Source organism: Pteropus medius, unplaced genomic scaffold (genome assembly GCF_902729225.1).
Source record: "Pteropus medius unplaced genomic scaffold, Ma_sr-lr_union100, whole genome shotgun sequence".
Lineage (NCBI taxonomy): Eukaryota > Metazoa > Chordata > Mammalia > Chiroptera > Pteropodidae > Pteropus > Pteropus medius.
In genome coordinates, this window is record NW_024350325.1 from 7,873,122 (window position 1) to 7,885,768 (window position 12,647).

At 34.5% G+C, this 12,647-nt stretch overlaps 1 protein-coding gene across 3 annotated transcripts in view; it reads left to right on the forward strand.

Annotated features, from left to right (window-relative positions):
- Nucleotides 1-12,185, forward strand: part of CDADC1 (cytidine and dCMP deaminase domain containing 1) — a 45,934-nt gene extending 33,749 nt beyond the window's left edge. The window contains exons 9-10 of one of the 3 annotated variants that reach the window (XM_039839372.1): nt 395-455; nt 10,380-12,185. In XM_039839372.1, the coding sequence (XP_039695306.1) occupies nt 395-455; nt 10,380-10,453 (135 nt within the window). In that variant the 3' untranslated portion in view covers nt 10,454-12,185. Of the gene's footprint in view, nt 1-394; nt 1,875-10,379 lie in introns of those variants that run through there. The other 2 variants (XM_039839373.1, XR_005647883.1) reach the window with 2 other exon arrangements.
- The last annotated feature ends 462 nt before the right edge of the window (nt 12,186-12,647 follow it).

Consider the following 12,647-nt stretch of genomic DNA (forward strand, 5'->3'; position numbering starts at 1 on the left):
TAAGATCTGTAGGGCCTGGAGATTGAGTGTGAGGTGGTAAAAATTCTCTAACATTGGGCACAGGTAGACCCAGAATCTAATTTTATTGCTGCCTTTAGTTAGTGTGTAACCTTGGGCAAGTCACTACAGTTCTCTGTTCTTCTACTTCCTTACCTGTAAAATGAAGGTAAAGGATCTTTAAAGTTTGTACCTTCTCTAAGAATATTGATTCTGATCCCAGCAGTCTTATCATTCAGGGTCATTCAAGGTCATTAAGGCTTGGTTGATACAGACATGCTAACTCTTTTCATCTTATACTTTTAAAGTTGTTTTGATATTTGAAAGCAGGGTGCTGAAATGCTATTTATAAAATCTTTGTTAAACATATAAATAAAATATTTGTGCCCTTTTGCAGTGGCAGCTGAATCCATCAGGAACTTGTGTTCTTGAACAAAATGAGCCTGAAAGCAGAGAGAGTAAGTATTTACAAGGCCTTTATTGAGGTTGCTGAGAAGAGAGGATACGTTGTGAGTTTTAATGGTCAGGTGTTGGAAATTGTTGTGGTCTTAGATGGAGCATACTCTTTTTGCAGGTTAGGTTTTTCGCCATCAATTTGCTCACATTTATGTATCTGCTGTATGTTAGGGATGATGGAAAGTGCTGGCTAATAATCAATCCTGCAGAATCTGCAGTTTAATAAAAATAATCGTGTACAAATAGAGTTTATAAATTAAATTTATATGAAACAGTAAACAAAAATGTTCTTCCATACCAAAACAAAAGCTTCTTGGGCAGTTTGAAAGGAAAAATACATATAATTAATACAGATGGATCTAGGGCCAAATTATGAGGATATATACATTCTTATTAGAGTAAAGCCACATTTGTTCAGATTGGTCAGAGACTGGAAATGTTCCGATTATTTGCATAATCTAATGACTTAGAATCATCATAGCTTCGGTAAATGAACTACTAGTCTTAAAAGCTTTATTATTTGCATATTGACAGATATTTTGAATGTAATATAATCTTTGGGAGATCTTGTAATTCCTTAGGCACATAAATTTGAACATTAGTTACTGGTGCACAATATTATTTTTAAATATTAGTTATGTTATCTTTTTGATGGATTCTAAGTAAATAGAAGTTTAGTATAATAAGTAAGTTTTCTTCATAATAACAATGATTTGATTACCCTTTAAAAAATCGAGAAATATAAAGGTCTTTATTAAAATAATTTCCATGTGAATATCTTGATTTTCTGTGTTCTGAATTAGCTTTCTTTTATTCAGTTGTAATTCTTAAATTTGTAATCTGGAAAAAAAATGTTTATTCTCCATCTTTTTAAAAATCTATCAGGAAAAATAATGAAAGAAAAAAAGGACAAATAAAATATATATAGATCTGATTAAAGAATGTATAGTCAATAAGTGTTTGAGGGGGTTAATTAATAATTCCTTGTTGTTAGGGAAAGGACTCAAATAGCACTAATCATAAAAAGATGAATTAACTTATGTTAAACTTATCCGTTCATCAAAAGATATCATTAAAACAGTACAAAGGAAAGCCATGGAATAGGGAGAGATATTTGCCACTCATACTGAACAAAGGGCTTGTATCCAGGGTTCGTTGCTCCTAGATCACTAAGGAAAAGGAAGACAAAAACGCTGTAGATTAGAAGTCCCAAGATTGGAGGGAGGGCTACGTGATTAGGAGAAAACAAGAGAAAGGCATCTGCTTTACTGGAAATGTTTTATTTATTGACCTGGATGATGGTTAAATGTATGTTTGCTTTGTAACAGTTCATTCAATTGTAAGTTTATGTTTTGTATTCATTTTCAAACAAGTGTTTTATATCAATAAATAATATTCCTGTCTTTTTCAGTGTTACAACAGATTTGAGATATAATTCATATATCATAAATTTGCCCTCTGAAGTGTAGAATTCAGTGGTTTTTATATTTTCAGAGTTGTGCAACCATCACCACAACCTAATTTCATAACATTTTCATCATCTCAAAAAGAAACTTCTTACTCATTTGTAGTCGCTCCCATTTCTACTACCCCCAACCCCAGACAACCACTAATCTACTTTGTTTTTTTGAATTTGCATATTCTGGCTATTTCATATAAATGGAATCGTATATATGTGATTCTTTTCTAATTTTGGTTTCAGCTGAGAAACAGACACAGGAATCAAACAGATGAAAATTAAAACACCAGCTTATTGCTAGACTAGGGCTTGACCTTTGGCTAAATCACACTTTATGGTATTTTTCCAAACTTACCTTTCCTATCTACCTCTCTCCACCATCAAGTCTAGACCTTGAAAGGGGTATTCAAGGGAGAACCTGTCCAACTCTGAGAGGACTTGTGCTGATTTATACCCCCTCAGGAACAAAAAGAGAAGGGAGGGAGACAGGCAATGTAACTGACTACTCTCAGGTGGTCTTCCTCAATTTAACTGGAACTCAAATAACCCATAACAAATATTCTTTTTTAAGGTATCACAGGGCTTTGAAGAAAATAAGGGAAATATTCAGATACTCCTGTTCCCCTAGGGAAAAATAGAAGAGGAATAGTTCGTTAGAATATAAATAGCAACAGCCAGCAAACAGGAAAGCCAGGTTACCTTGGAGACAAATGTCCGTATAAATAGGGATCTTGAAGATAAGTCTGAGATCTGCTGCAAAGAAGAAGAACTAAGCCCGAGGGTCCTTCATTAAGCTTGGGGTCCTCCAAGGATGCCAAAATGCCCTCACTCAGGTTACCTTCTGGCAGAAGCAAATGCAGATTCTCTCAGAAGGAAAATGATCCCGACTTAGGCCCACAGGATATAATAAAATATGAACTCGTAATTGAAAAATTACCAAACACAGGTGAATATGTCACTATGAGTAAGAGGGAACAGAAACAACAAATAGCATATTTAGACTCCCAAGGACTTCATGCTTTGGAGTTATAAAATAGAGGATATAAAATGTTTAGGAAGTAAAAACTGCTATTGGAAAAAGAGCAAGGAACAAGCAATTATGAAAAAATACGTTTGTTAAAAAACTCTGGCTCAGTTAAATCACTGTTAATTGATGGCATGCTTTTGGTATTTCAAGTGGTAGAAGTTCATCCATGAATTGTGGAACATTTAGCATCCCTGACAGAGATGGCAATGCATGTCACACTGTAAGAATAGAGTGTTCAATTTATAGTGCTGAAAAATTGTTTTTCTATGTAGAAAAAATGATATTGGATTCTTACGTCACATAATACACAAAAATCAGTTACAAAAAATTAAAGACTTAAATGGAAAAGGTAAATTTTTTGCATTTTTTAATTGAGAGTTTATTTTTAGAGCAGTTTTAGGTTCACAGAAGAATTGAGGGGAAGGTACAGAGAGGTCCCATGACCCCTGTCCCCACACGTGAGTAGCCTCCCCCATTATCCACATCTTCCTCGTTGTGCTGCATTGGTTACAACTGATGAACCAAAATTGACACATAAAAATCATCCAGAGTCCACAGTTTACATTATAGGTTCACTCTTGATATTGAGCATCCAGTGGGTTTAGATAAATACATAATGACATGTATCCATCATTATGGTATCATACAGCATATTTTCACTGCCCTAAAAATTCCCTGTGCTCCACTTGTTCATCCCTCCCCTCTCTCCAGCTCCTGGCAAACATTGATTTTTTTTTTAACTATAGTTTTCCTTTTCCAGAGTGTTACATAGTTGGAATCATATAGTAGTCACCTTTTCAGACTAGCTACTTTCACTTCGTAATGTGCATTTAAGATTCCTATCTGTTTTTTCATGGTTTGATAGCTCATTTCTTTTTGTGCTGAATGAGATTCCGTTGACTGGATGTACCAGTTTATTTATCCATTCACCTAATGAAGGACCTCTTGGTTGTTTCCAAGTTATGGAAATTATGAATGAAGCCGCTATAAATATCTGTGTGCATTATTTTTTCTTTTTGGCGTGGACATGTTTTCACCTCCTTTGGGTAAATACCAAAGAGCATGATTGCTGGATCACATGGCAAAAGCATATTTAGTTTTGTAAGAAATTGCCAAACTGTCTTCCAAAGCAGCTGTACCATTTTGCATTTCCACCAGCAAAGAATGAGTTTCTGATGCTCTTCCTCCTCTAGCATTTGGTGTATAGATTTTGGCCATTCTGATGGTTGTGTAGTGGTGTCTTTTTTTCATTTGCATTTCCCTGATGACATATAATGTAGTACATCCTTTCATAGGCTTATTTGCCACCTGTATGTATCTTCTTTAAATATTGACTTTTGTATATTAAACTTGTATCCTGCAACCTTGATGTAATCACTTATTACTCTTAGAAGGTTTTTTTGTTGATTCTTTTGGATTTTCTGCATAGATGATCATATCATCTGTGAACAAAGACAGTTTTATTTCTTTTCAATCTGTATACCTTTTATTTCCCTTTCTTGTCTTACTGCGTTAACTAGGACTTCTAGTATGATGTTGAGAAGGAGTGGTGAAGGGGACATCCTGGCCTTGTATCTCTTCATAGTGGGAAAGCTTTAAGTTTCACACCATTAAGTATGATGTTAGCTGTAGGTTTTTTCTAGATATTTTTTTATCAAGCTGAGGGAGTTCCCCTATTCTTAGTTTACTGAGAGTTTTTATCATGAATGTTTGGTGTTGGATTTTGCCAAAAGCTTTTTCCTCATCTATTGATATGAACATGTGGTTTTTCTTTTTTAGCCTGTTGATATGATAGCTTACATTAATTGATGTTTGAATGTTGAACCAGCCTTGCATACCTGCGATAAATCCCACTTAATTGTGGTATATAATTCTTTTTAGACATGGATGAATTTTGTTTTGCTGATTTTTCATTGAGCATTTTTGTATCTATGTTCATGAGAGATACTCAAGTGTCTGTAGTTTTTGTTTTCTTGTAATGTCTGTTTCTAGTTTTACTATTAGGGTAATACTGGTCTTATAGAATATTCCCTCTGCTTATATCTTCTGAAAGAGATTGTAGAAAAATGGTATTATTTCTTCCTTAAATGTTTCGTAGAATTTACCAGTGAACCCATCTGCCCCTAATACTTTCTGTTTTGGAATGTTGTTAATTATCGATTCAATTTCCTTAATAGATATTTAGGAAATATTCAGGTCTATTTAGATTGTCTATTTCTTCACGTGTGAGTTTTGGCAAATTGTGCCTTTCAGGGAATTAGTTCATTTCATCTAGGTTATCAAATTTGTGGGCATAAAATCGTTCATAGTTTGCCTTTATTTTCCTTTTAATGTACATGGGATCTGTAGTGATGTCCTCTTCTTCATTTCTGATATTGGTAATTTGTGTCCCCTCTCTTTTTTTTCTTAGTTAGCCTGGCTATAGGCTTGTCAATTTTGTGGATCTTTTCAAAGACTCAGCTTTTGGCTTCATTGATTTTCTTTATTTCCTGTTTTCAATTTCATTGATTTCTATTCTATTGCTTATCATTTCTTTTCTTTTGCTTACTTTAGACTTAATTTGTTCTTTTTCTAGTTTTCTAAGATGGAAACTTAGATTATTGATTTTAGATCATTATTCTTTTCTAATATATTCATTCAATGCTATAAGTTTTCCTCTAAGCATTGTTTTCACTGCATTCTACAAATTTTGATGTGTTTTTATTTCTCTTCAGTTTTAAACTATTTTAAAATTTCTCTTGAGATTTCTTCTTTGACTCCCATTTTACATAGAAGTGTGTTGTTTAGTCTCCATGTATCTTGAGATATTCCAGTTATCTTTCTGTTATTGATTTCTAGTTTAATTCTATTGTGATCTAAGAGCAGACATTGTACGATTGTATTCTTTTAAATTTGCAAAGGTATGTTTTATGGCCCAGAATGTGGTCTATATGGTGAGTATTCTGTGTGAGGTTGGGAGGAATGTGTATCTGCTGATGTTGGATCAAATAGTTGTTGATATTGATTATATTCAGTTGATTGATGGTGTTGTTGAGTTCAACTATTGTCCTACTGATTTTCTGCCTGCCGAATCTATCTTTTTCTGATGGAAGAGTATTGAGGTCTCCAACTATGATAGTGGAGTCATCTATTTCTCTTTGCAGTTCTGTTAGGCTCATATGGCTTAATGCTCTGTTTTTAGGTGGATATACATTAAGGATTATTATATCATCTTGGAGAATTGACCCCTTTATGTAATGCCTTTCTTCACTCCTGATAACTTTTCTTGCTTCGAAGTCTGAAGTTAATATAGCTACTCCTGCTTTCTTTTGATTAGTGTTACCATGGTATATTTTTCTTCATCCATTTACTTTTAATTTATATGTATCTATATTTACCATGGATTTCTTGTAGAGGATATATAGTTGAGTCTTGTTTGTTTGTTTTTTTATCAACTCTAACAATCTCTGTCTTATAATTAGTGCATTTAGAGCATTGATGTTCAAAGTGATTAATGATATGGTTGGATTAATATCTATCATTTTCATTACTGTTTTCTTTTTGTTGCCCTTGTTCTTTGTTCCCGTTTTTATCTTCCACTTCATTCTGCCTTTTGTGGTTTTAATTGAACATTTTATATGAATCTATTTTCCCTCCTTTCTTCATGTATTGGTATACTTCCTTTTTTAGAAAATTTATTTACGTATTTCCCTTTAAAAAACTTTTTAAAGTAAAAAAATAGTTTGCAATATACATTTATAGCCTATCCAAGTCAATTTTCAAATAGTACTACATCACTTTAAGGGTAATATGAGTACCTTAAAGTAACAAAATAATCCTAATTCCTCCCTCCCATCCTGTGTATCATTGTTGTCATTTATTTCACTTATATGCATGCATACATAAACATATAAGTATGTTCATAAAATATATGCCTAGGCGTGCATAATCAAATACATTGTTGGTTTTATTATTTTGAACTATTACTTGTTAGATTAATTAAGAATAAGAGAAATAACATTTTTATTTTACCTTCATTTATTCTTTCTTCAATGTTCTTCTTTATTTTATGTAGATCCAAGTTTCTGGCCAATGTTATTTTCCTTCTCTCTGAAGAACTTTTAACATTTCTTGCAAGGCAGATCTGTTGGCAGTAAATTCCCTCAATTTTTGTTTGTCTGAGAAAGTCTTTATCTCTCCTTCACTTTTGAAAGAATTTCTCAAGGTATAGAATTCTAGGTTGGTGGGTTTTTTCTCTCAACACTTTAAATTTCACTCCACTCTTGCTTGCACAGTTTTACATCTGGGAAGTCAGATGTAATTCCTATTTTTGTTCCTCTATAAGTAATGTATTTTTTTTTTCCTGCGGCTGCTTTCAGGATTTTTTCTTCTTCTTTGATTTTCTGTAGTTTGAAAATGACATGCCTAGGTGTAGTTTTTGGGCACTTAATTCTGCTTGCTGTTTTTTGAGTTTCCTACGTCTGTGTTTTGGTGTCTGACATTAATTTGGGGAAGTTTTCGGTCATTATTATTTCAAATGTTTCTTCTGTTTCTTTCTCTGTTTCTTCTGTTTCTTTCTCTGTTTCTTCTTCTGGTATTCTCATTATGCATATGTTACACCATATGTAGTCGTCCCATAGTCATTGGATATTCTCTTGGTTTTTGTAGTCTCTGTTCTCTTTGCTTTTCAGTTTTCAAAGATTCTATCGAAATATCCTCCAGCTCAGAGATTCTTTCCTCAGCAGTGTTCAGTCTACTAATAAGACCATTAAAGGCATTTTCTTCATTATGATATGGTGTTTTTTATCTCTAGCATTTCTTTTTGGTTCTTTCTTAGGATTTTCATATTTCTGCTTACATCGTTCATGTGTTCTGCCATGCTGTCTACTTTGTTCATTAGCGCCCTTAACATATTAATTATAGTTGTTTTAAATTTCCAGTCTGATAATTCCAGCTTCCCTGCCATGTCTGGTTCTGATGCTTGCTCTCTCTCTTCAAATTGTGTTTTTTGCCTTTTAGTATGCCTTGCAATTTTTTCTTGATACCCAGACATGATGCACCAGGTAAAAGGAACTGCAGTAAATTGGCCTTTAGTAATATGTTGGTGAAGTATAAGAGGAGAGTAAGCATTTTAGGTCTTTTGATTAGGTCTCAGTTTTGTACTGAGCCTGTAGTGAGCTTCACAAGTGTTTCTCAGTTTCTTCAAGCCCCTTAGGTGGGACAAGATGGCTAGAGTGGGCTGGAGTTGGGTCTTTCCTTTTCCCTAGTCAGTTAGGCTCTGATAATACCCCAGCAGGTTAGGCTCTGGTTAAATGGTTTCTCCTTGAAGGCAGGGCTTGTTGAGAAGAACAAAGTTCTCTGACATATTTCAGAATGGTTCCTTTTCCCCACCCTGCCAGAAACATGAGAGGATTTTTCTCCAATATTTACTGTGAAACCCTGGGTAAAATTCCTAGAGGTAAATCTTACAATACTGTGGAGACCCCTTGTGGGGATCTAAGAAGAGATGTTGATTTCTCAGTCTGTTCAGCTTTTTACCTGTTAGGACTGTGTGTCAACTCCCAAGTTTTTTTGCATGTACAATCAGAAACCAGAACTCTAGTGATTTTTCTTTCTTTCTTTCTTTTAGTTTTAGAAGAAAATATTGACTATCTTTATGACCTGGAGTAGAAAGGCTACCTTATTCCACACACAAATAATGTTGACCATAAAAGAAAACAATAAAACATTAGAATTACAATTAAGGACTTTTCTTCTCCAAAAGACATTATAAAGTGAAAAGACCAGCTGTACACTGGAAGAATATATTTTCCACACACCACAATGAATTGGTTTTCAGAACATGTAAAGAACAAATTGAAAAAGAAAAAAACTTTAATAGAGAATGCATAAAAGATAATTTTTGGTATTTCACAACAGAAAAACACTAATATCTAATAAACACATGAAAAAATGCTCAAAATCATCAGTAGTCAGGGAAATGCAAATTAAGATCACATTGAAGCAATGTTTTATACCCATTAGAGTCACAAAGAAGTTTGCCAGTACCAAGTGCTGATGAGGGTGTAGGTCATTAGGAATTTTTATATATTGCTGGTTGGACTGAAAATGTATACATCCACCTTGGAAAACAAGTTAATATTATCTTTGTAAGCTGAACATGCATATATTCCATAACTTAGCAATTTGACTTCTAAGTATACGCCCTAGAAATACTCTTACATGTTGTATAAAAGACAGAGAGACAAATAATTTATTGCAACTTTGTTCTTGAAAAACCGGAAATAACACAAACATCTCTGGAGTTAGATAAAAATATTATAGTATATTCCCATAGTGGAAATATTATATAGCAGTGAAAATAAATGAACTTCATCTATATTCTTAATTATGGATGAGTGTTAGAAATACAATGTCAAATGAAAATATCAAGTTGCAGAAGAATAAATACATTATGATACAATTTCTATATAAAGTTTAAAAGGAAGCCAAGTAGTATATTGCTTAGTATATGTGGTAAAATTATTTTTAAGAAGCAATGGGATGATAAACACAGGATTGATGATAGAGGTTACCTCTGAATGAGATTGTTCAGGAAACACACAGGAAGTAGAAATATTCTAGTTTTAGGGTTAGGTAATAGGTTCTCATTTAATTATTAAGCTTCAAAACTCCCATATGTATTATATACTTTTTTATGTTTCAAATATTTCATAATGAGACAAGAGAGAGAGTAGGCTTTTCAGATTTATCTCCGGAAGGCAAGACTGTGCCCTGATCTAGGTGTCCTTATGACTAGGAAGACAGAATAGAGCAGAAAACACAGGCTTGAAGGGTAGTCAGATCCCTGAAAAGATGGGAAACAGAGGAGCAGGAGGAAACTTTTGGAGATGATGGTTATGTTCATCATCTTGACTGTGGTGATGGTTCTTAGATGTATACGAATGTCAAAACTCATCAAACTGTACACTTTAAACACACACAACTTTATTGTACCAATAAAGCTATTAAAATCAAAAGACGAGAAGAGGTTGAAGCCAAGTTCTTCTCTGCCCTGAACAATGAGCTAAGTCTGTCTTGCTCCCAAGGGAGGACTGCGGGACAGTGGAGCATTCCCCCAGGCTCTCCCTGCCCCACAGTTTCCTCCTCTCCTGGAGGGATTAAGAGGTGCATTTTTTCTTGCAGCATAATAAAAATAAACTTATTTCTAAAAAACTGTTTGATGAATTGTTGGCTTTACACCGTTGAGTGAACCCCATTCTTTAAAGGTCAGGTACTGTATTACGTGAGTGAGTTATCTAGAATTTGTTCTTCAACAAGTTGAAAATTTTAAGATAAAATAAAGTGAATATTCCTGTATAACATAAGCCTTATTTTGATCTTACAACCTATATGACTTTAACAAATACCCATATATTTGAAGTGAAGATTTCCTGATGTTAAGTTATCCTTGAACGCTAGATGGTGTGGTGAGACCCATCCTTCCGAATGAAGAACAGCACCAAAACAAGAAGCTGTGTCTTGGGAACCACTAAGAAGTCCTGTCTAAACTGGAGCGAAGGCCTCAAGAATTTTTATTGCACTTTTAAAAGTCAGCCTTGTTAACACAGAAAATAAGGATGGATTTTGTGAATAGTTGGAAAAAATATTTTAAGAAAGCTTATTTATTACTAGCATATGAATGATGTTAATGAGAATATTTTTATTTGAGGTTTATTTGTGTGTTTTCCAGAAAATAATGCTGGTTTTTTTATTACACTAAATGAGGTAGCAGTAATTGAATGACACCAGTTTAATTGCCCATAGGGAGTGATTTCTTCATGTCTTAGCTTTATATGACCCAGTATGAAAGGGGTTGGTTCACTGGAGGTCACACCTTAGCAGAGAATCACACACTTTTTAAGAAATATTAATTCCTTTGGATTACAGTGGTAACAATTAGTAAACTACTCCAGGGAAATAAATGACAACTTGGCCATTTTTAAGAGTCAGTGTATGGATCACCAAAAGTTCACATTTATACTCAAAGCTTGCTAATAATCAGAATTTCTTTAACTAAGACTGAATCATAAAAACAAAGTTGGCGGACCTGAGCTTCATTATTAAAAGTATATTTTTAAAAATGTTATTAAATCTTCCAATAAGTAGAAATTACAACAATTTGTAGGCTATTATATCACTGATTTGGGGTAGCAATAGTAAAATATTATTTTGAGACGGTATTAATTCTATAGCACTAACTCGAAATCACTAACAATGAACCTTAAATTTGGTTTTGATCTTAACAGAGAAGAAATATTTAGTTTGCAATATTAAAACTAGGTTTTCAGAATTCCATTAATAGACGCTGCCCATTTTTCCCTTCATCTAAGTAATACAGAATATTTCATGGTTTTGAATGCAAGGCCTTTTAACAACATTTGCAAACCTTAAGAATACTGAGTCTTGAAAGTAAACTTTATGGTCAGTTCAGTTACATTCCAAACAGCCCTTCAGGAGTCATCTCATTTTTTTTTTTTTTTTTTCTTGAGGAACTTTCAGAAAATTAGTCCAAAGATGAAGTTTCCTGTTTTATGCTTTCTTAGAGTTGGGCAGGGAGTTGCAGCGGCCCGTGGACCTCAGGCCTGGGGTGGGACGTTCTGTGGAATGACTGTGGAGAGAGGTAGTCAGGTTGGCCTCTGCTGTCCTTTCCTTTCCATGATATTGCATGGCTTCACGAGGCCTTTTACCGGTTTCTCAGAAGTGCACAGGACAATCCAAGAGTTGACCAGATGCCCTTGCTTGTACAGCAGGTTGCTTAGGTCCACTGGGAATTCAAAGTCATCATACCAGGCAGTTAAGAACTGCCGTAAACATTTTAACACAAGACTAGGGAGTGGGACAGAGAGGGAAGAGACGAGAGGAGCCCTTAGAGATAACCAGTGCTTAAGCTCTTTAATATTTACCAACATGAAAACACTGAGATTTGCTTATATCTCCCCAATTGCTTTTGCATGTTAATCATATGTGCTTAAGTTTTTCTTAGATTTACTGTTTTTTACTAATATGTCAACTACATCAAATATTTTCTAAATCAATTAGTAAATATTTTGCAAGACCCAAAGTCCTGGAATACTGCCAAGTTTATAGACATATGTGTTGGGTGTTGGGGGTGGAATTATCAGTAGGGAGAAACATACAAATGGGAAAAGCTATGATTAGGGAATAAAAAATTGATACTTCTATAGCACTATTAAAATGGTCATAATAATGCCATTTTCCTCTGCACAACCGGTCAGATTTCATCATTTATTAAGAGCTTATAGTATCAGAAGGAAAGCTCAATGAAGGTGGGGATATATATACATAGAGGTTTTTTTGTTTTTTTTTTCCAGTGTCTGCAACAGTGCCTGGCATATAGCAGGCATTCAGTAAATATTTGCTGACAAATCTAATGACCGCTGGACACTGGCTAGACCCTGGAGATGAGATGTATAAGAAATGCTCTCTGACCTCAAGAAGCTCACAGCGTAGTGACAGATACAAGCAGTAATCAAGTGATAGAGAATGATTCTCAGAGTCGGGTCTCTGCGCCAGTGGCATTGCATCACCTGGGGCCCAACCAGAGCTGCTGAATCAGACACTAGGGTCGCAGCCTGGCAGTCTGTGTTTAACAGGCCCTCCAGGTGATTCTCATGGCCTAAGGTTGAGAACCACCCTGTGGATGTAACTATAGGAGCAGTGGTGGCA